Raw genomic sequence first — 23,428 nt, 5'->3', positions numbered from 1 at the left:
CTTAAGTGATCCTCTTGCCTCAGCCTCCTGAGTAGCTGGAACTACAGGCATGTACCACTATGCATGGCTAATTTTTTTTTTGTAGAGGTGCGGGTCTCACCATGTTGCCCAGTCTGGTATGAAACTCCTGGCTTCAAGCTATCCTCCCGCCTTGGCCTCCCAAAGTGCTGGGATTACAGATGTGAGCCACCACGTCAGACAATCCCAAATTAGTTCATTTTATATGTATGCCTTCACCCACATCATCTTCATCCAGAGGCACTGTCATGTGTTCATTATACCCACACCTTGTCACCAGTAGTGTCTGCATAAACATAGTCGCAAAAGCCAGAAAGGCTTGGGGAGCGTTTTGTATTTCCATGGTGATGTACACAAACAAATAAAAATATGCTTTCTTGAGTGTGTGATTTACACACTCAAGAAAGCCTTGGCAGTCTATGTTGGTATTTCCAAAAGTTTGCTTATGACACTCATGATGGGTGACACAGGAACGCCGAAATAAACTGACTTCATTTAACACAGAGGAGAGCTGCAACTACATTTTGAGAACTTACCCTTCCTGTTTTATTGCTGGGGAGAAAAATTATATACTTACTGTTGTTCATCTAATAAATATTTCAGACCCATTTATGAATCATTAGTGCAGATGCAATCCCCTTTGAATGTCACGAGGTGAAGTAAAGGAAAAATAAGATATATTTTAAGTTCTGAGTCTTTCTCTGCTACATTGCCTGAATCCTCGTCTATCCACACAATAGATTAACTACCCTCTGTGCATACTATATTTTGCTCAGCCCTTAATATTCTGAAGCTGAACTGAAGCAGTCGTTATCTGTGGCGGATCCTGGGTGGTTTTCAAGCCCAGCACTACCCACCCAAGTGGCGGTGACACCGGCTTTCACTGAAGCCTTATTACTCTTAAAAGAGCAATTTGGTTGGTTGCACGGCTATTAGGATCACACAGGCAGCCTGAAAGCTGTCAGTACAACTGCTTCTCCTCTTTTTCACATAATCCTGACATCTTTTCCCTTTTCTGCTGGACACAGACATTACTGTTTTTATCATTTTCAATCAAGCTCACCCAGAACGCTGAGGAATATATTCCCACGGAAAGCAAAGTGGAGAGCAGAAATTATTTTATAGCTTCTGGAGTAGAAGCAGGGCTGACTGCGTACTGAGGAGAAGGAGCCGGATCCGTGAGAAATGTAGCCTGGCTCAGGGCTACAACAGGAAGCTGCTACTTCAGCTGTTAAAGATGGCAAAACAACACCTACCTCAGGTTTTTCAGTGATTAATGCTATTTTCATAACCAGGAGGGAAGAGGATGTGAGGAATTTTGTGAAATTAACTTGTGGAAATGTTATCATCAGAGAAAGTGGAGAAAATTACTAGGCTTGAACTTCTCTTCGTTTTGATGCTCTTCTTCTCTGGACCAACTCTGAGCAAGCTGACCCGGACGCCCTGGAAGGGAAAACCTTGGAAGGGGGGTAAGTGATGAAAGTTTCGTGCTAAAGGTCTCAATGGAGTTAACAAGGCCAGTTAATGCTAACTTAAGGACAGCTGAGGGTGAAGGAGCTGCTTCTGTTTGAAATCAGGTTTTTATTTCAGGAAAGGGGGTCTGTGTTGCAGATAGCTAGAAAGAAGAATTTTCTCTGTTATTGATATCAATATATTTTTGCAATGTTTGGTTTTCTGGGCTTTCAAAGCATTACAATGATCGTTTCCAGCAGGGAGACTGTAAGAGCAGATGCATGCTGCTCTAGTGCAAGAATATATGTGTTCTCCTTTGGAAGCTGCATTATTTTAAAAAGAAATGGGTTCTGAATATGTTAGATCCCTGAATTGTTGGCAGATTTTGTGAAATGATCAGAGGGATATCTGAGAAAGGGCATGTTATAAAATGCAGTGCCACCAACACTAATTTTCTGGCTGACTCTATCAGTGTTGATGTGTTAATAAAGATAAATTGCATTAACTTTATTGGAAAAAAAAATCTGCTGAATGAGAAAAAGCCTTTCAGTACTTTGAAGTGTTGTAATACATTTTCTTCTGCTGTTGAAAAATTATCATGAGATGGGAGAGAATTTTTGAGACTTTGAATCAACCTGTCTGTAAAGTTCAGTGGGTTCTGCTTCCCGAATGCCATTTGTTTATATAAATGCAAGTTATCAAGGTATGCGTTTTGTGAATGCTGTCAGCCAAAATGATGCTGCAGACATATCCCATGAGAGACTTTCTGGACACTGTTTGTATGTTTGGAGAAAAATCTTGATGGGAGATATATCTGAGGATTTTGCTTTGCAGAAGCATTCTTTTTACCTAATGTTTTTATCTGAGCCGTAAAAATGTTTCTGAGTCTCCCCTACCATTTCTTTCCTGTCAGTGTTTATCATCTGAGGTTCAAGAGAAGCATGTACATTATGAACAAGAAGTTTTAAAAATGTACCACAATATCTCAGCAGGATTTTCCAAATACCCAAGCCCCATCAGTTTGATCTTTCTGCTTCTCCTTTTGATGCATTAAAGCTATTACAAATCTTCTGCCTACTGTACCTTTGAGGGAAAAGTTCCAATAGGCACTTAGCTTAGATGGTTGGTGCAGATCCACCCAGAGTAATGGTGCTGCAAATTATCCTCAGGCCTTGTGGATTATACCATCACATTTACTGTATTTCCTAATGTTATCAATGGATTTTTTTTTCTTGCAAACTGCAAGCTGTTATTTATGTTAGCCTGCATGCCGGCCTTTAGTAGCTTAGGATTTAGCGACGTATGGTGTTATTGATGTCAGGAGCGTTAACTTATATTTCTTACATACAGTCAGTAGCTACAGCATGTCAAAGTTTAATTTCCTGTGTTAAACTTAAGCAGTAAACTTTGGAGCTCTAGCTACCCCTGAGAAAGACTGCTGCGAGATTTTAGCAAAGTTGTTAACCTATTCAGAAAGGTTTATTTAAAATGCTTGTGTGTGTTCCTAAGCACGTATTCGTTCCACACAGCTTTGAATACAGATGCATTAGATTTCATTTGTAAATCAAGTCTGAAATGTTTCCTCTTTGAACATATGACCACTTTTTCCAATGTACTCTAACTAGCTCAGCTAGAAATTTGCTAGCTCTGCTGTGTGATGACGATATGACTCAGTTAAGTTCAGGAATAGGCAATCATAGCAACATATTTCATATTGTTAAAAGAATTCTGTGTATTTTGGAAAGGTCAGTCAAGTTACTGAAAATCTTTAAACATGTTGACTGTGCTTTAAAATTATTTCCTTTTTAGTGCCTCTGTTTGTTACTGTATAGGCATTGCATAAATATTTTCCACAGATTCTGAGTTCCTGCGACGTAGCCTCGCCTTGATATGCATATGTATATGTTGTAAATATTTATTTATTCATGAGCTTGGCTATCGATGGTGGTGTGTTATCTTTCAGTGGGTTGTAAAATGCCGTTCGTTTTTCTTGGCATGCTATGCAGTCTTTTAAAACACCTTTTTACAATTTGTTCAGCATTATTTCCCTTTTCACAAAGTAAGGGTCTTCATTTACTATTTTGAAAGATGCCTTGCAGAGGTATTTTACACATAAGGTGGGATGGGGGAGAATGAGTCATGTTAAATTAAACACTGTGGCCAGAGGTAGAGGATCAACACTGGAAATACAACATTTTAGAGGTTACTTTACTCTTTTTTGTTTTGCTTCATGTCAATACCAGCTCAAGCTTACCTGCGTACAAAACAATCTTTAAAACAGATATTTTATTTCTAAAAATCCCGGAAAAGATACCAATAGCAAACAACAAAGTTTTCTTCTGAGTTATTATTATTTTTTTTTTCTTGTGCTCACACTGCCTGTGTGCGTTTGTCTTAATCTGACTGAGCAGCTGTCAACCTCCATATGGCAACCTGCTCACCTTGACAATTTCCATTTCTGTAGTATTAACAGGAACCACCATAGAGACAGAAATGGTTATTGGGGCAGGCTTGGGGAGTGGCAGCTTCAAAGACCAGTGTATATGTGTGGCCTGTGAGGAGTGATACGAGCGGCACGTAGCCAGGAAGCACCAAACAGATGACGGGAAACTGACTTGTCAGAACATTTGGAAAAAATGCAGATTATTGTTGGCTGTCAAAGGATTTTTAAACTCATCAATGAACATGACTCCCAAATATAGGTTAGTAGGCCAGCAAGTTTTCCCTCGGGCATATGCTTTTCTATTTAATCACAATATATGAACACCTTAAGAGAAGGCAGGTGTCCCATCTGATTAATTTAGAGCATGACATAAGTGATCATAAGAGTTTGCATTTATGATAAACTGACCAGAAATCTGAACTACATTGCTGACATTATCTTCATTAGAATTACAGAAGCTAATTATTTTATGTTCAATTACCCTCACCATGAAAAAGTCTAAAAGACGTAAACAGCTCCGTTCACATGAGCATAACTCTACAGAAAAGTATACAATGCAGATGGTCAATATATACAACAAAAAGGAAGTTATATAGAAATATATAATATCATATTTACATATAATATACATATGTATTATAGAGTTCACCCTTGAATGACACAGGTTTGAACTGTGCAGATTCACTCGCATGTAAACTTTCTTCTGCCTCTGCCACCCCTGAAACAGCAAGACCAACCTGTCCTCTTCTTCCTTAACCTACTTAATGTGAAGACATGAGGATGAAGATTTTATGATGCTCCACTTTCACTTAAGGAATAGTAGATGTGTTTTCTCTTCCTTATGATTTTCTTAATAACATTTTCTTTTCCCTAGCTTACTTTACTGTAAGAATACAGTATATAATACACATAACATATAAAACGTGTTAATCAACAGTTTATGTTATTGGTAATGCTTCCAGTCAACAGTAGGTTATTAGTGGTTAAGTTCTGGGGAAGTCAAAAGTTATATGCAGATTTTTGACTTGCAAAGGGGTCAGTGTCTCTAACCCCTTTGTTGTTCAAGGGTCAATCCTATCTATTTCTGCTATTGGAAATTATAATTTAAGCCAAATTTTAATATTTATATCTACTATTAAAGGTGCAAATGGGAGGTAAATAGGCATAAATAGAAAAATGGGTCTAGAAGATGTAAGTGGGTAAGGCTGGCATGAAAGGTAATCGTCAAAACGTTGACCCCTTGGTCCAACACAAACATCGGCTAGTCTGAGCAACCACTGATCAAACTAAGAGGGGGAATTAGACCTGACTGTTGTCCATGTCCCACCCATTCTGGCACTTGACCTTGACTCCATTTCCACTTCCTGGAAGAGTCTATTGAGTTCACTCAATCATCTCAGTTATGACATGAGAGTTAAACTATTGGCAGTGAAGTATGAAGTGATCAAAACTTTTAATAACTCAGAAAATTATTTCACACAACACCCGTACTTTTTTTCTGTAATAAATTATAGCAGTGAGTTCTGTAATATATATCTTTGCTAAGCAAAGAAAGCCTCTCTGGCAGTTATCTTCTCCCTCTTTAGGAAGGATTAAATTGTATTATGAGCACATACTACAGTATTGCAACATTTTAATTCATGGTGCATTGAAGCACTGACCTAGGAATATTTTGAGTGGCAATTTTAATTTTAATCTGTTATCTGCATGGTCCCATCTAATATATTGACAATTATTTGAGAACTTGTTGGAGCTTGTAGAAGTTTTTTTAACTTAAAAGTTAAGAAAAAATTATTAAGTATTTGATGGTGTCTACTGCATATAAGCCCATTATTATATTTCTTCCGATGTTTCCCCTAGTTATATGAACTAATAAAAAATTTACTGCCTCATACAACCAGTGTCTCACATTCCTTGCTATTGGGCAAGAAATCAATATTTTTATTAGTCAAATTTGAACACGATGATTTACTCTTTCAGAAACAATGAAATAACTTAATATCGGTGGAACCAGCCCCTAATATTTCAACATAGGTTCTTTCTATTTTCCCTAAGTGTCAGCTGGTCTGAGAGATAAAGAGAAAGAGTACAAAGAGAGGAATTTTACAGCTGGCCCTCTGGGGGTGACATCACATATTGGTATGTCCGTGATGCCCCCTGAGCTGCAAAACCAGCAAGTTTTTATTACGGATTTTAAAAGGGGTGGGAGTGTACGAACGGGGAGTAGATCACATGCTTCTGAGGAAACAGGATCAGGACAAAATCAGAAACTCCCGATAAAGGTCTGTGTTCAGCGGTGCACATACTGTCTAGATAAACATCTTAACAGAAAACAGGGTTCGCAAGCAGAGAACCAGTCTGACCTCAAATTTACCAGGGCTGGTGTTTCCCAATCCTAGTAAGCCTGAGGGTACTGCAGGAGACCAGGGTGTATCTCAGTCCTTATCTCAACCACACAGACACTCCCAGAGCGACCATTTATAGACCTCACCCCAGGAATGCAATTCTTTTCCTAGGGTCTTAATATTTAATAATCCTTGCTAGGAGAAGAATTTAGCGATATCGCTCCTACTTGCACGTCCATTTATAGGCTCTCTGCAAGAAGAAAAATATGGCTCTATTCTGCCCAACCCCGCAGGCAGTCAGACCTTATGGTCATCTTCCCTTGTTCCCTGAAAATCACTGTTATTCTGTTCTTTTTCAAGGTGCACTGATATATTGTTCAAACACACATGTTTTACAATCAATTTGTACAATAGTGGTCCTGAGGTGACATACATTCGCAGCTCATGAAGTTAACAGGATTAAGAGATTAAAGTAAGACAGGCATAAGAAATTATAAGAGTATTATTTGGGAACGGATAAATGTCTATGAACTCTTCATAATTTATGTTCAGAGACTGAAGTAAAGACAGGCATAAGAAATTATAAAAGTATTAATTTTGGGAACTGATAAATGTCTATATTAAAATGAAATCTTCACAATTTATGCTTCTCAGCCACGGCTCCAGCCGGTCCCTCCGTTCAGGGTCCCTGACTTCCTGCGACAACTTAAGACTTTCTGGTTTGAGGAAACATATGTAGATCACTTTATGTTGTTCTTTTTTTTTTTTTTTTTTTGAGACGGAGTCTCGCTCTGTCACCCAGGCTGGAGTGCAGTGGTGCGATCTCGGCTCACTGCAAGCTCCGCCTCCCGGGTTCACGCCATTCTCCTGCCTCAGCCTCTCCGAGTAGCTGGGACTACAGGCACCCGCCACCACGCCCGGCTAATTTTTTTGTATTTTTGGTAGAGACGGGGTTTCACCGTGGTCTCGATCTCCTGACCTCGTGATCCGCCCGCCTCGGCCTCCCAAAGTGCTGGGATTACAAGCGTGAGCCACCACGCCCAGCCTATGTTGTTCTTGAAATGACCCCAACTACTGCACTAGCTCTAACTTCCAGATAAAATGCTCCTAATCTGCATGCTTGAAATTGTATTTCATCTTCTAAAGGATTATGACACTTTACATAGATAAGAAGACATCTGTCAGTTTTTATAGTGCTTAATTGTTATGTGTGTCTGTGTCTTTTTAACCACTTTGAGTAATTTCAAGAGAAATTTTGTCTTTGATTAATCTTTGTTAACAGGCAGTCTTGTACTTAATAGATGCTCAATAAATATTTGATGAATGGACAAAGTACATGGAAAAATAGACTGGTAATACAATATTCTGACTTTAAGTGTTAATTACACATTTCTTACTTTTAGCCAATGTGATGAATCTCACCTTTGTAACGCTGGGAAATCATTTTTATCACAAGGATTTTACTATATCATTTAAATGTCAGTTTTAGTTGTAGAAAAATTTGAAGGCATTTTACAGTAGTGAAGAAATTTGGAAAACTGTCAGACTCATGTAGGAAGTAGTGCAGTAGGAAAAAAGAAAGCAACACTGTTGTTTAAAAGTAATTTATAATGTGAGATTGGGAATCTGGAAACTGAACTGTATGAATATTCATGCAAAATGCAGAGTGTTCTTTGTACTGTGTATAATCATTACTTCTGAGTTTCATTTGTTTAAATAATTTAATCTCCATCTGTATGCAATAAATAGATTTAATACCTTATCTTTCTTACAACTGAAGAGTAAATTCCAAAACCAGGTCTGAAATGCATATGTTTTTTTCTATATGTTCAAAAGATTATTAGAGTTTTTTTTTATATATAGTAATTGAAGAATGTGCTTAGCAACTATACTAAGATCTGTTGTAAAACTTACTCATGTTGTTTCAGGTTATTTGGAAAATAGCATTTAATAAATTCAGGAAAATTCCATATATATAAGATTTTGATAACAAAAAAATGGTGCTTGAGAATAATAGATTTGTTTTAGTTATAGAAAGTATGTTCTGAGTATTTTTTATCCACAGTCATTTTTGTTAAACTTCTATTCACATTCACTTTTTTAAATTTTAACATCAAAATGCCATTTTAATTATATGTTTGTCATTAATGTATGCTTGTTCCCTTGTGATTAAAATACCCTGAGATTTCATGTTATTTACCTAAAATATAATTTTTAATTTAAGGACAAATAGGGAAAAAACTGGAAAGAGTTTTGATGTATTCTTCATATTAGAAAAGTAGGTATATTAAAAAAGCTCTTTGAATTTTACTTACAAATAGACTAAGCACTCTTATCAAAAGTGGGGAAAACTACTGCCTAGGTAGCAGACGGTTGCACCACTTTGAAGAAAATGATGTTGGGAAGCATATGTTCTTTATAACGTCAGATTATGCCTGGGAAAATTGTGGTTTGAAAAACATATTAATGCATTACACCCTTATCAAGTATGTGTACAAATTGTGTATATATATATCTATCAGCCCCCACCCTCTCCTCCTATTTCCAAATTACACACATGCATGTACACATATTTACAAACATATGCACACACATTTGTTTAAAAACGTAAATGGGAAATAAAGATGCTTGGAGGGGTTATTTAATTTTAAAAACTGAGATAAATTGACAGTAATAAAACGCCCTGGATATATTAGTGTTGGGGTTCATGAATGCATAGTTAAGATTGTGTCAGCGCTTCCATTATAAGCTACATTTTCAAAGGGTTTACAACTTAGCTATAAAATTTTTGCTTCAGGGTGGATCATGGCTAATATTAGGTCTTAGTCCCAGAGCAATTTCATGTTTTTACTTTTCAAATTCAACCTTCAAAGTTAGTTGAATGTTAAAAAATGGGGAAAAAAATAAAGTTTAGTTATTTTCACAGGCTTTGTTACTTGAAAAGGAATTAAAATTTCAAAAAAAAAAAAGAAATTCAAAAAGTGATGAGAGTTGGTAATAAGGTCTGTTTGCCTAAGTCAACTGAAGATTATGTGAATCAGATAATGACCTTGATCAATCAAGACTGGGGACATTTTAGCTGTTAAGGATTTTAGTTTCATTAAGAAACCAAGGTCACCCAAACAAGGATAATTCTTCTAAAAAGGAAAGAAAATAAACATATTACGTCTAAAGGCCATTTTGTTTTCAGAGACCAGGGAATTCATCAGGGCTTATGGCCCCATGAAAAGTTACCTTTCAGCCATTCAGTCTCATCAGTCCTGAGGATCACCTTTGTCCAGAAGTAGAATTTAAGAAATGAAAACAAAGGATCACAATCCCAGACTTACAAAAATAAAATCAAAGTTCCAGAGTCTCTTACTGATGTCTTAAAAATGATATGCAGCTTCACCCACAAAGGGGATTTCTTGACTTACTCCCCACTGGGTTTGTGAAACCCATGTATTAAGTAAGTGTTCAAAGCTTGCTCTATTGAAGACACTTGAAAAACCGTTCTATTTATGGATTCTACCCTCCACAAACTTATAGTTTATAATTCTTAAGCCTTTTTTTTTCTTTCTTGGGAAGGAATATTCCTTTCCCTTTAGCTGGTTTCTTCAACTAAGGTAAATGATTATGATGTTGAAAACAAAATTATACTAAACTTAAATTGCACTTGGTTTTATTTTTGGGGAAAAAAAAGTATCCAAATAATATTTTGAGGTTATCCTATGGTTGATTTCAAACCAAAATCTCAATTTAGGGTAATGTTGAGTAAGCTCCAGCATTGAACCTGTTCTTCAAATTACTTGTTAACTTCTGGATGATTCATGCTGATTTTTGTTTGTTTATTTATACATTTTTTTCCCATTTGTGCTTTTTCTTTAAAAAAAAATGAGAGAATGGCTTTCAAAATACAAAGTTATTCCTGTTCTTGTTTTTGTGATATCTATAAGTATCTTTAGCTATTGAATATAGGTTATAATTTAGCTTCACGTAGAAATTCAAGTAATCTATGTAGGAATTTTGGTGTGTGGCATGGTCATATGGTCTAGGAAATACTCTGTATCCCAGGATTAGAGGGGGAAAGCATCTGTATTTGATAAACAGAGGGGAAGTTGTTGTGAACCCATTTCTTTTTAGGCAGGATATGGTTTATACCTAACAGATTTAGTTTGAAATATAGTCCAATTTGCTATTTTAAAAAATCTACACATCAAATTAAGCCTATCATATTTGCTTCAGATTTCATTTTGTAATGAAATTCTTTTATAGAATTAAGTAGGATATTATCCAACTCACTATTATGCAAAAGCAATAAAACTTTATATACCTTTAGCAATAATATTTATTTGAATGACTACATTTTGAATTTCATTTCTGTACAAAATGCTAAATTAATATGACTATATTCTTATGTAGAGAAAATATTTTCCTGATATTATTATTCAGAAAAAATAAAAAGATATAATGAGTTCATTCAGTATTGTCAATTTACAGCTGTTCGTATTTTGCCAGAATGAGGTACAGAAATTCATTCCTTCTGTCAATGGATGGAGAGTTCACCACATCAGCTATTAGGACAGACCCTACATATGCTCCATAGAATCCCTTCATATCAATGTCAAAAACTCTGTCATGAAAAAAGTAGTTATCAAGCTGGGCAAAGTCCAACATTATATTCTAGAGACGGGCATTTTGTGAAATCTCTAATGTAATAGTTGGCAGCTAATAAAGAATTCATTTTAGGGCAATCAGAAATGTAACAGAAGTGCCTTCTACAATCCATAGAGGCCTAAGAATTGCTCCTGGCTAACAAGTACAGATTTTCATTTATCTAACATAATGTCCCATTCCTGTTTAGGGATTTCACGGACCAGTGTGGAGAAACATACAGGGACTTAGGGTTGAGGTTGTTGATTGCCAAGTGTAATGAGCAGGACTTAATGCACTGTTAGATGAAGATCTTTACTGATTGCCTATTTCCACTGGAGGCTCCTAAAGATGTTATGAAGGTAATTTGTACACTTAACATGGAACAACATAGATACACTGTACTATTAACAAAATATTTTTAGTCTATCTACTATAGCCATGGACTTATGTAGTCTAGTAGAAAATCTAAAAGATATACATGGATTCATTCAATAAATATTTACTGAATGCTCCTAAGAGAAACGTAAGTGATCAGAGAAGACAAGAATAAGGATACATTTAGAAAAATATATTGTACGATACATGATCTGTAAATTATGCATCTCCAGTTCCTAGGCTCTAAATAGGTCAATATAAGAGGAAAATATATTTCAAACAACGATAACTGCAAATGAGCACAGGGAGGTATGGAACTATATGCTAGGCCCTGCGTGGTGGCTCATGCCTGTAATCCCAGACTTTGGGAGGCCGAGGCGGGTGGATCACGAGGTCAAGAGACTGAGACCATCCTGGTCAACATGGTGAAACCCTGTATCTCCTAAAAATACAAAAATTAGCTGGGCGTGGTGGCGCGCCACTACTCAGGAGGCTGAGACAGGAGAACACTTGAACCCAGGAGGTGGAAGTTGCAGTAAGATCATGCCACTGCACTCCAGCCTGGCAACAGAGCGAGGCTCCATCTCAAAAAACAACAACAACAACAACTATATGCTATATGTATCAACCCCATTGGTTTTATGAAAGTAACAACTTGACTAATGTTACATGGTAGTCCACATCCAACCAGCCAGGCATCCAACCCAGGTAAACTATGCTACGTTTAGGGGACAGTCAAGTAACCCACCCCCATTCTAATGGACAGTATGTTGAGAATTAGTGGAAAATAACAACAGAGTCAGTTAAGTATGGCTGTAAGAAGCAGGAAGATGAAACTAGAATTTATAGAACTGAAAATAAAAGGCCATTGTAAGACTTGGCAGGACAAGTCATATGATGACTGCAATGTTTAGGGAACAATTCTGTGTGCCAGTTACCTGGGTGATGAACTTTCTTACCATCACCCTGGAGTACTTCTCCCTCATTACATTTGCAAGATTTACTTTTTGATATCTTAAAAACAAAAGCAATCACACAGAATCATGTGCTAGAATAAAGGTCCAAGTTGTAGGGCTGATCCTATTCTCTTAGTGTGAAGTTTCATCTGTGATGTCACTGTTACTGAAAACTTTTCCTGAAACTATTTACCTGCCTTATATAAAATATCTTGTGCAAATCATCTTCTGAAGTGGTTTATTTGAAATGATTTCTACTTCTTCAGTATATATATATATATATAAAATATATATACATATATATGATATATATTATATATAGTATATATACTATATATACTATATATACATATATAATATATATAGTATATATACTATATATAGTATATATACTATATATATTATATATGTATATATAGTATATATAGTATATATACTATATATAATATATATCATATATATGTATATATATTTTATATATATACTATATATACTATATATAATATATAAATATATATAATATATAATATATACACACATAGACATTATATAGTGTAAATTTAACTAAATTAGTACATAAATCTATCCTGTATACAAATAGTTCATCTTTTATAATTGCTACATTTCACTGTGTGTAAAAATTATAATGTTTGCTTCATTTGTCACTTACATGTTATCAGTTACCGTTTTTACAGACGTTTCATAGAGATATAAATGTGTAACTTGGAGCCTCAAATATATGTTATAAAAAGAGTTCTTCATATCATAATTACATTATTGGATGATCTTTAAGATTTACTGTTATAATTTTAAATGTCTTATGTATACATAAAAGTATGATTTTATTCATCTGTTTGAAGAATCCTAGGCAAGTGGATGAGTACACTAAATAATTTGAGAGTGATAGCATGTTTTTCCAAAGCACAAATTTTAACTTATAATAATTAATTTTAAAAAGAAGAGACGAAGTTACTGGAAGTCAGTTTTACTTGTAACTTTAATTCACTTTCAATTAGATTTGAACAGACTCTTAGGAACTAAACGAGCACAAAGTACACCAAGAAGATGTATTCTTTTATATCCTATTTATAGTTGAAATTCTTACAATTTTGATTACAGCAACCTTCTTATACATATCTTGCAGATACATTTAAAGGCAATTAAAATAACTTTATGGGGTAGCAGCTCGTGTTTGCTAAACTTATTTGAAATATCGCCGAGAAATAACAGAGACACTGAATTTCTGCTGACATCTCTGCCATTTACTAGTTGTATACTCTGAGGCAAGTTATCTGACTTCTGTGATTCTCACAGTCTCAAAGTGTTATTTCATGTGGAACAAATAAGGTCATATATGTAAAGTAACTAGCAGTGGTCTTTCAATATTTTCTTCAGTTAAAACTATACTCAAATCTTTTACTTATTGTTAGTATTACACACACACACACACACACACACACACACACACACACACCCCTAAAGGCTAACTGCTGGGATTCATGGAGCATTTCTTGTGTGCCAGCATTGTGTTAAATGCTTTCCAAGTATAATCTTATTTAATCCTGTGTCTCTATATTAAGCTCTAGTTTTCTCTTTCTTAAAACTCAAATAGCCAAATCTAGATTTTTTTCTCCTCATTCAAATTCATCAGTCTGTATTTTAGGCTCATTAAAGATGTAAAAATGTTAGATGCATACTATTATTTTTTATTTTTAGCCAAATAAAATGCAGTCACTATTCATTACCTCAATAAATTAAGTACTAATATCACATCTGGTTTAAAATAAAGACAAATGAGTCTATGATTAAGAGGTATTTGGAGAATATTGATGGTGAAGAAAAAGCAAACACTCTATTTTAAGAAATACAGCAAGATAGGCTTAGGTAGCATGGGGAGTATCGTTTCCAGATCACACATATAAAATTGGAGTATTCACAAGGGCAAACCTGGAACTCAGTGAGCCAGGTCCAAAACCAGATGGCAAGAAAAAGTTTCAAGCTGTTTCATTTGGAAATTGATTTTTGGATTTCCACGTGGCGCATTACATTATAAGTTCAAATTAATTTTAAACTTTCAATTTTTCATATGTATCTTCATGACTCCAGCACAGGCTTCCTTGTCTGTCTTGTTGCCAATCTAAAATGGATACCAAAGTGCTTTTCACTCTACGTTAAATACACACAGAATAGCACTTACCAGTGAGCATTTTGAACTCCTCTCAATAAAAGTTTTAAGAGATAAGAAGCTTTTTCTGTTTCAGGTCACTATTATTCTGAATAATACATAAACATTGAGAAATGGTAGAAGTTCTACTGAGGATCGTGACATAACTTCAATACAATGATCTGTCATTATCACAGTTGACAAGCCTGGTATTCTAGTAAGCCTCACACCATACTACACTAAATATTCAATATTACTGTCTTTTTTCTTTCCTTATCATAACACTATTTAAAGGAAGAAATTGTAGGATGAAACAGGGTTACTCATGGGAGTACTTTGACGTGTCAAAAGTAAAACACTGAAAAAGAAAAAAGGTCACTTGTCTAGCTTCAAAAACCACAAGGGATGAATCAAATGCTTTGAGACGTAATACGTGATGCTCTTCTTGAATTGAAGCTGTGTGTTCTTTCCCAGTCAATGTGGTTGTGGTGGCTTGTGTATACCTTAGGTAGATAATAAAATTTATTGTTAAGAAAAAATGTACAGCTACTGATTTAGGGTAGTTTCTAAAGGTCACTGTAAATGAATATGTTTGGAAAAGTTGATAAGCAGAAAACAGGACAGGGATTTTTTCTCTCATTTAACAAGTTAGCAATTTCTTCAATCCGTTAAATTACCTGATAGCATGTTTGCTGTGGGTTGATTATTTTAACCAGAGAGCTTTAAGTAATCTGTGCTGTGTGTAGATTCAAAACATGTTTAAGATCCACGTGAGTCTGACTAATTTTGAAAAGTACACGAAAACAGAAATCTTTGGTTGAATGAGTAAAATAAAATTTTCTTGAAATCATGAGTCCTTTCTTCCTCAATAATTCTGGAATTAAATATCAAAAAACTTCTTTGGAAAAAAAAGCACTTTACTACATGCAATTTCTCTGTTACCTGATATAATCTGAGAATGTGATTTTCTGATAAATGAAGTTGACTGTTATAGGAATATTAAAAACAGATCAGTCTCCTTTGGGAGGCCGAGGCAGGCAGATCATGAGGTCAGGAGATCGAGACCATCCTGGCTAACATGGTGAAACCCCGTCTCTACTAAAAAATACAAAAAATTATCTGGGCACGGTGGCGGGTGCCTGTAGTCCCAGCTACTCGGGAGGGAGGCTGAGGCAGGAGAATGGCGTGAACCTGGGAGGTGGAGCTTGCAGTGAGCCGAGATCGCGCCCCTGCACTCCAGCCTGGACGACAGAATGAGACTCTGTCTCAAAAACAAAAACAAAAACAAACAAACAAAACAGATCAGTCTCAAATAAAAGCCTAACTTAAAATATTTTTAAATGCAACATTTTAGTTAACACTACAATGTAAACGCTCTGCTATATTTCCATATTTTATAATATCACAATGGCTCAGAGCCTTCATTATGAATGTCAACTTTTATGGTATCAAAGCAAAAAGAGCCAGTTAGCAGAAGTTCACAATTATTGTACAGTAGATTAAACCGACTTTACTATAGGATGCATTTCTATATATGGAAAGAATTAAGTTAATAGAGCATAAATAAGTTAATGAAAGGAAGTCTGATTATAGCATTATTCCTCAATACTTCCTTAGTTTCATTTTATAAATAATTTAAAAATTACCGGGCGCGGTGGCTCACGCTTGTAATCCCAGCACTTTGGGAGGCCGAGGCGGGCGGATCACGAGGTCAGGAGATCGAGACCATGGTGAAACCCCGTCTCTACTAAAAAAAAAAGACAAAAAAAAAATTAGCCGGGCGTGGTGGCGGGCGCCTGTAGTCCCAGCTACTCGGAGAGGCTGAGGCAGGAGAATGGCGTGAACCCGGGAGGCGGAGCTTGCAGTGAGCCGAGATTGCGCCACTGCACTCCAGCCTGGGCGACAGAGCGAGACTCCGTCTCAAAAAAAAAAAAAAAAAAAAAAAAAAAAAAAAAAAATTACCTTCCACATGTTTGGGAATGTCAGGTATCAGACCATACTTGTAAACAGGTATCAGAACGTACTTGTAAACAGTTGGTTGTAGCCTGGATTATGAATATATTTGTTTGCATTTTAATCAGTTTATAAGCCAAAGCAGGTGATGTTGAATAAGTTTCTCCCTTGATTTTTTATTAATGCTACTCGAGATACAGAGACAGTACAAAAAATAGGAATAAAAAGCCAAATTAAAAAAAGAACCCTGTTTTGATATTGTTAATAGTCGAGTATTCCCTGTGAGCTAATTTGGCAGTAAAAGCACCTGGAAAGGCATTGGGAATAAAACATATCTGTTCCTTGTACAAAAAGGAATAACATAAGCTTGAATAACTATAATAACAAAAGTTAGGTGGATTGAAGTTATCATTGATCAGACAATTATTCAAGATTCAATTATTCTGAGCCTAACAGTATTGTAGGAAATACATTTCTCACTTGAGAAATGAACCTTGTGTCTTTAAAAATGATATCAGGAACATTAGACAACTAAGAAAAAACATGTTGAAAAGCATGAATACATTATTTTGATGATTAATTTTTGACGATGCTAAATATTTTGTTCTGCAGGTTTTGGAGACTTTTGGTCTTAGAAAAATAGCTGTTTACCAGTCTGAGTAATTATCTTAGCGTGTTGGGAGAGGTTAGACCCTAAGTAAGCTTAAGGCTTAATTTATCTTTCACTTAAAAAATGGCACATGATCAATGTAGAAACACTGGAAATAGGAGAAAAATTTAAAGAGAATAAAAATGACTATAACCCCTCTTTGTAAGAATAGTCACTTTAGTTCTACACTCTAAGAATGTTCACTTTAACCCTGTCCACTATTTTTCTTCATGTTCACATGCATGTAGATAGATAGATAGGCAGATAAATGGATGTGTGTGCATATATATATATATACACATACTAGTAAATATATATATACATACCATGTACATACTAGTAAATATATGTGTATGATGTTGCATAATGCATATATTACATACATATATGTATATTACATTTGCATAATGCATATATTTCATAATGCATATACCTAATGAAAAATTTATTCATATGCAGAATTATCTTACATACATAATTTTGTATCTTATTTTCTTTTACTCACCTCTAGATTATGTCCAATGTTATGAATATCTTTGAGTATAAATCTGATTATCCTTTGGCAAAGTTTCTCGAAGAAGAATTATTGTCTCAAAAGGTATAATCATTTTAAGCCTCTTGATTCATAATGCCCAAGGAGCATTTCATAAAAGAGCATCAATTTACGTGCCAACCTGAATTGAGTTTAAATGACTAATGTGCTTTCAATAGTTTAGAAAAGTATCCATTTTCTCAATTTGATATAAAATATAGTATAACCTGACTTTAATTTATATTTATTTTATTAATAATATACCTAAATTGGTAATATTTGTATATTTGTTCATTAGCTATGCATGGCTTATATGTTATGAATTTCCTTTCAATTTAATATTTGATATACATTTTAAAATAAATTTTTGTTATAATTTCAAATATGTGAAGAAATGCTTTCAAATTTGATAATGACAGATTATTAAAAGCTACCTAGAATTTTGGCTAGCAGTGTCACAGTTCAATATCATAAAAAATAAACATTAAATAATTCTTGATTCTATTAACCAGTATTTAATAAGAATCTTTCATATATTAGAAGCAGATGATCATCATTGGAGACTAATATGATTAAATCTAGCCTGCATAAATATAAACACTTTAATTTTGAATGGCTTAAATATCACTGGCATCATTTCACATTTTAAAAATTGCTATTTAAGCAGGCAACATGATGTGAATGTTAAGAAAAAGTAGGCAAATTCACATTTTGGCTCCATTCATATGATATGCAGATTTTGTGAGGAAACAGTCTGGATGTCATGCTTTTTGAAATATTGGATTAAAGAACATATAGACAATGGTGAATAGAGTGTTAGACTTTTCTTCAGAAGAATGTGAAAAAAAAGTGTTAAGTCTGGATAATGGGGAAGATCACTTTCTTCAGAATCATGTGGAAATAGGAAAAGAGGTAGTCTGAGGCATCAGTGAGACAGGGAAACGTTGCCCTAGATGGTTAAATGTGTGTTCCAAAGGGAAAAAAAAAAGAAGAAACTGGAAAGAAGAGAAAGAAGGCTTCACTAAATTAATTGATGCTTTAAGAAGTCCCGGATTTCAGATCAACATGTAAAATAGTTCCTTGACGACTACAAATCATCCAAAAGTGATATATCTATCTTGGGACCATTAATATTTATTGTCACTAGAAGTTTGAGCAGAGCACAATCTTCATTATGATGAAAGATTATCTACATATTCCCGTCCAACTCTCAGATACTACACATATTTAAAATGAAAATAGAATACTGCTGAATATCCCATTAACCAATTGGAAGATATTCCCAAAAGTATTCATTGTGGTAACTAGGTAATTTGATAACAATTCAACATTATGTACTAGCAAAGGTTTTTCAAGCATTTCTTTGAAGAATTTCTCTCAAAATTTGTCCATTAATTTCCTAGTATAACATATATCATTTCATTTTTATAAAATATGTTGGGAAGCCAAAGCAGGCGGATCACGAGGTCAGGAGATCGAGACCATCTGGCTAACACGGTGAAACCCCGTCTCTACTAAAAATACAAAAAAATTAGCTGGGCGTGGTGGTGGTGCCTGTAGTCACAGCTGCTCGGGAGGCTGAGGCAGGAGAATGGCGGGAACCCGGGAGGCGGAGCTTGCAGTGAGCCAAGATGGCGCCCCTGCACTCCAGCCTGGGGGACAGAGCGAGACTGTCTCAAAAGACAAAAACAACAACAACAAAAATATATATATGTGTGTTATTAGTTGTCATTGTGTCATTAGTTGTCATATGTCTCCAACTTCATAAAGAATGACAGCTAGTAAAAAGATTTCAAAACATGACTATTCAAACAAGGAGACTGGTTGTCAGAACTCCAGGGTCCCCAAAGTAGACAACAACGCAGTGGATCAGAGCAAGTCGGCGGACAAGCTGCGTACTCACAGCAGGCTCGTGGACGTGAAGCTCCATTTCACCTACCTAAGCCCGCACTGGGAGACACGACAAGGGCAGGCGGCGCTCCTCATGCCACAGTGAAGGAGCCCGGGACTCTTCTGCTTTTTTTTGAGATGGAGTTTCCCTCTGTTGTCCAGGCTGGAGTGCAGCGGCGCCATCTTAGTTCACTGCAACCTCCACCTGCCGGATCAAGCAATTTTCATGCCTCAGCCTCCTGAGTAGCTGGGATTACAGGTGTGGACCACCACACCCGGCTAATTTTTGTACTTTTAGTAGAGACGGGGTTTCCCCGTGTTGGCCGAGCTGGCCTCCAACTCCTGACCTCAAGTGATCCGCCCGCCTGGGCCTCTCGAAGTGCTGGGATAACAGGCGTGAGCCGCGGCGTCCGTCCTCAGAATCTTGTACAGCGAACAGTGTACTTAGAATTTCCCTCCCGCTGGGGAGTGAGTAGTTGTAAGTTAGTCATCTTCACCTGTCCACTTGACTGTCTGACCTGGTGCAGGAAGAGTTCAGAGGCACAGGATAATTCTGCTTTGCGCTTTGGCACGCTCAGCAAGAAGATGCGAGGAATCAGATCCGTGGTAGACTGTTTTCTAAAAAATAATAGACATTTTTAACACAAATTTTGCAGTAGTTTTCTTCAAGTTCAACATTTATTCCAAAGTCGGAGGAAAGACCCACTTTGGAGACATTCTTTCAGAATTCTCTTCAAAGGCCCTTTTATTTGCTTTTTCCAGGAGCAGTGATGCATTTCTTAAAGAAGCCTTGATACTTAGTCTTCTTTGAACTTCAGGAGCATTTTCAAAGGCAAGAGAAGCTGGTTTTCAGCAATTTGATTCATAATCTGAACACAGGAGTGTGAAAACATAGTACTTAAATATTTGTGTGAACATTTTACTATATCTATGTGGGTTTTCAAAGGCCATATTTGAAAGGTGATTATAAAATAACACATAAGTATTTTACATGAGGCACCATGAGGTAGAAACCAAATAAAGTAGGTTTTCTGGCCGGGCGTGGTGGCTCACGCTTGTAATCCCAGCACTTTGGGAGGGCGAGGCGGGCGGATCACGAGGTCAGGAGATCGAGACCACGGTGAAACCCCGTCTCTACTAAAAATACAAAAAATTAGCCGGGCGTGGTGGCGGCGCCTGTAGTCTCAGCTACTTGGAGAGGCTGAGGCAGGAGAATGGCGTGAACCCAGGAGGCGGAGCTTGCAGTGAGCCGAGATTGTGCCACTGCACTCCAGCCTGGGCGACAGAGCGAGACTCCGTCTCAAAAAAAAAAAAAAAAAAAAAAAAAAAAAAAAAAAAAAAAGTAGGTTTTCTATATGCTCAAGCACCTTGCAGTCTAAAAAGGAACATAAAGTAAAACAAAATTATGCAGATTAGCAGGAGAGACACGGATACACCCAATTAATTGCAAGGATAAACTAAACTCATAACTAATCAAAGTGGCAGAAGGATTAAATGGTATTCTTTGATTTCAGAAGCCTCGTCTACATTGTGATATTTTTGGAAATAAGTCTTTTTTGCACCACTAAATAGCATTTTTGATAGTGTAATTATCATGCCTGCATGAGTATTAGAGCTTTCAAATACACTATTTTTATTTTTGCTCTTCTTGCAGTGTTATATGAGAATGACATAATACTTAGTTTCATAACAGAAATGTGAGTGGTAAGGAATTTTTCCCCCATTCTGCTTCAACAGAAACATGTCTCATATGGACATTTTAAAGTTTTAGAATCCAAATGCAATCCTCATTCTTGTAACATTGGTTAAAAAATAAAATAAAAGATCATTATTAAGAGCAATTTGTGCAAGAAACTAAGGTTTGAATTTCAATGGCCCATCCTCATATAAATTCTATTTTGGATTACTAGGTCTCATCGATTTGTTGTGATATTACATATAAATGAAAATACCAAATGTCTTTTGCTTTGTCAGTGAAAAAGTAGTTTGGGCTTAACAAATGGTCCAGTGATGTCTATTTGGAAGCTTCATGACATATTAAAGCAGTTGATGAGGTACAATTTGTTGTGGGGTCACATCTGATTGATGGTTTACTATCTACCACAGCCTCATCTGCTGTGGTATTCCCATAATAAATGTTCATCACTAGACAGTGCTGAATGTGCTCTATCTAAATCGTTCATTACTTATAACAAGTTTTAGTATATATACGAATCAAATGTTGTTTATAGTTGCCTTCAACAGGATTTATCATTTTGAAGCTTTTCTACCACTTCAAATGGAATAACTGAAATGTAGATTTTTTAATAAGTGTTTTGAGCCCATGGTGGTAATGTACCAAGAATTCAGTAACAAAGTAAATATTATGCAAGTTTTCTAAGATTAAAGTTAAAATGTAGTTTTGTAACTTTTTTTCTGTTTCTAAATACAAACAATTGTATATTTTTATAGTATGGGGTGTTAGCAAAATCATTAAAATAAAGGGCAATTTTGAGATATTTAGCATTCATAAATATCACATGAGGCACACATTGCTTCCAGAAATTAGGAATAACTTATTTTTTATATATAACAATTCCAGTTTATACTCTGAAACTGCCTTTTAATTACAAGCTTCTTTTTTTACGTGTAACCTGTCCTCACTCCCATTAAATCTAATCTTCACTTGTTTCATTTTCTTTCTCAGTGTCTTTCACTCTATTTGGCTCTTATTTCCTTTATGCCTCTAGATTCCTCTGTTTGGTTTTAACTACATAATTTGACATTCTCAACCCATGGTCAATGTTCAGTGATATCTAGGCATCTTTGCAGTATACATCACCACTCCTTCTGAAATCCGAAATTTAGGGAAACATTAATATCTGTTGTTGTTGTTCTATTTTAAGTAATATTTGAATTTTTTTTTTTTTTTTTTTTGAGACTTAATCTTGCTCTGTCACCCAGGCCTGGAGTGCACAATCTCAGCTCACTGCAACTTCTGCCACCCAGGTTCAAACAATTCTCCTGCCTCAGCCTCCCGAGTAGCTGGAACTACAGGCCCCCACCACCACGCCTGGCTAGTTTTTGTATTTTTGGTAGAGATGGAGTTTTACCATGTTGGCCAGGCTGGTCTTGAACTCCTGACCTCAGGTGATCTGCCCAGCTCGGCCTCCCAACGTGCTGGGATTACAGGCGTGAGCCACTACACCCAGCCTAATATTTGGATTATTTAAACTAATAGAGGATTTGTTGTCATGTATGTATTACCTAGACCAGGAAAACATTTGAGATTATATTAACAACTACAAAAATAAAAAATAGGAATCACAGATTTTCTATTTTGAATACATTTCCATTGTGAATGGCAAGGCTAGAAGTCACTTTTGTGTTTCTATGATTGGAGACATTTTGAGACAAATGTTTCCTTTGTCCTGTATCAAAAGTTATGGGAAGAGGGGTCATGGTTTCAGTTAGAAAAAGAGCCTGTGAATAATATTGTATGACACCAATTTGCTTTATGTTTTCTTCAAGTTGTGTATGTGAAGCAAGGTGTTTTAGGGCCAAATTTAGTACCCTTTCACATATGTTCATGCATTTTCAGCAAAGTAACATTTAAAATGTCAATATAATTTAGTCAAAAATTTTTGTTATTTGACTAATGATGCAAAAGTTTGAGGGAACATTGTTAAAAATTTTAAATGTGTTTTCCATCTTACAGTTTCAAACTGGTAGATGCAAGTTAATCGTATTTTCCATTTAGTCCCTCTAGGATTTATCTCTGCATAAAACCTAGGAAATATATTCTTAATTTTCTTTCTTCATAGACAGTATAATCTTGATAGGTGAAAGCTGTTTACACGTTTCTGAAACCATTTCACATTAATTTGAACTGCAAATGGAAATTGACAGGAAAATCTTTACCCTCTAGCCAAAGAGAGTAATTTAGTACTTTCCACCTCTGTGGCCACATAAAAATAGATTTTTTTTCTTCAAAATATATTTAGTGCATTCCAGATGATTCATCCATAATTAACACA

At 35.7% G+C, this 23,428-nt stretch overlaps 1 protein-coding gene across 12 annotated transcripts in view; it reads left to right on the top strand.

The window, feature by feature from the left end:
- The first annotated feature begins 483 nt into the window (after positions 1–483).
- The window catches only part of ROBO2 (roundabout guidance receptor 2), a 1,378,235-nt gene continuing 1,355,290 nt past the window's right edge, over positions 484–23,428 (top strand). For all 12 annotated transcript variants that reach the window (XM_063630541.1, XM_063630549.1, XM_063630540.1 and 9 more), the window contains exon 1: positions 484–1,487. In XM_063630541.1, coding sequence (XP_063486611.1) covers positions 1,358–1,487 — 130 coding nt within the window. In that variant the 5' untranslated portion in view covers positions 484–1,357. The remainder of the gene's footprint in view (positions 1,488–23,428) is intronic.

Source organism: Symphalangus syndactylus, chromosome 21 (genome assembly GCF_028878055.3).
Source record: "Symphalangus syndactylus isolate Jambi chromosome 21, NHGRI_mSymSyn1-v2.1_pri, whole genome shotgun sequence".
Lineage (NCBI taxonomy): Eukaryota > Metazoa > Chordata > Mammalia > Primates > Hylobatidae > Symphalangus > Symphalangus syndactylus.
The sequence above is the reverse complement of the archived record's forward strand: the minus strand, read 5'-3'. Positions and strand labels throughout refer to the sequence as shown.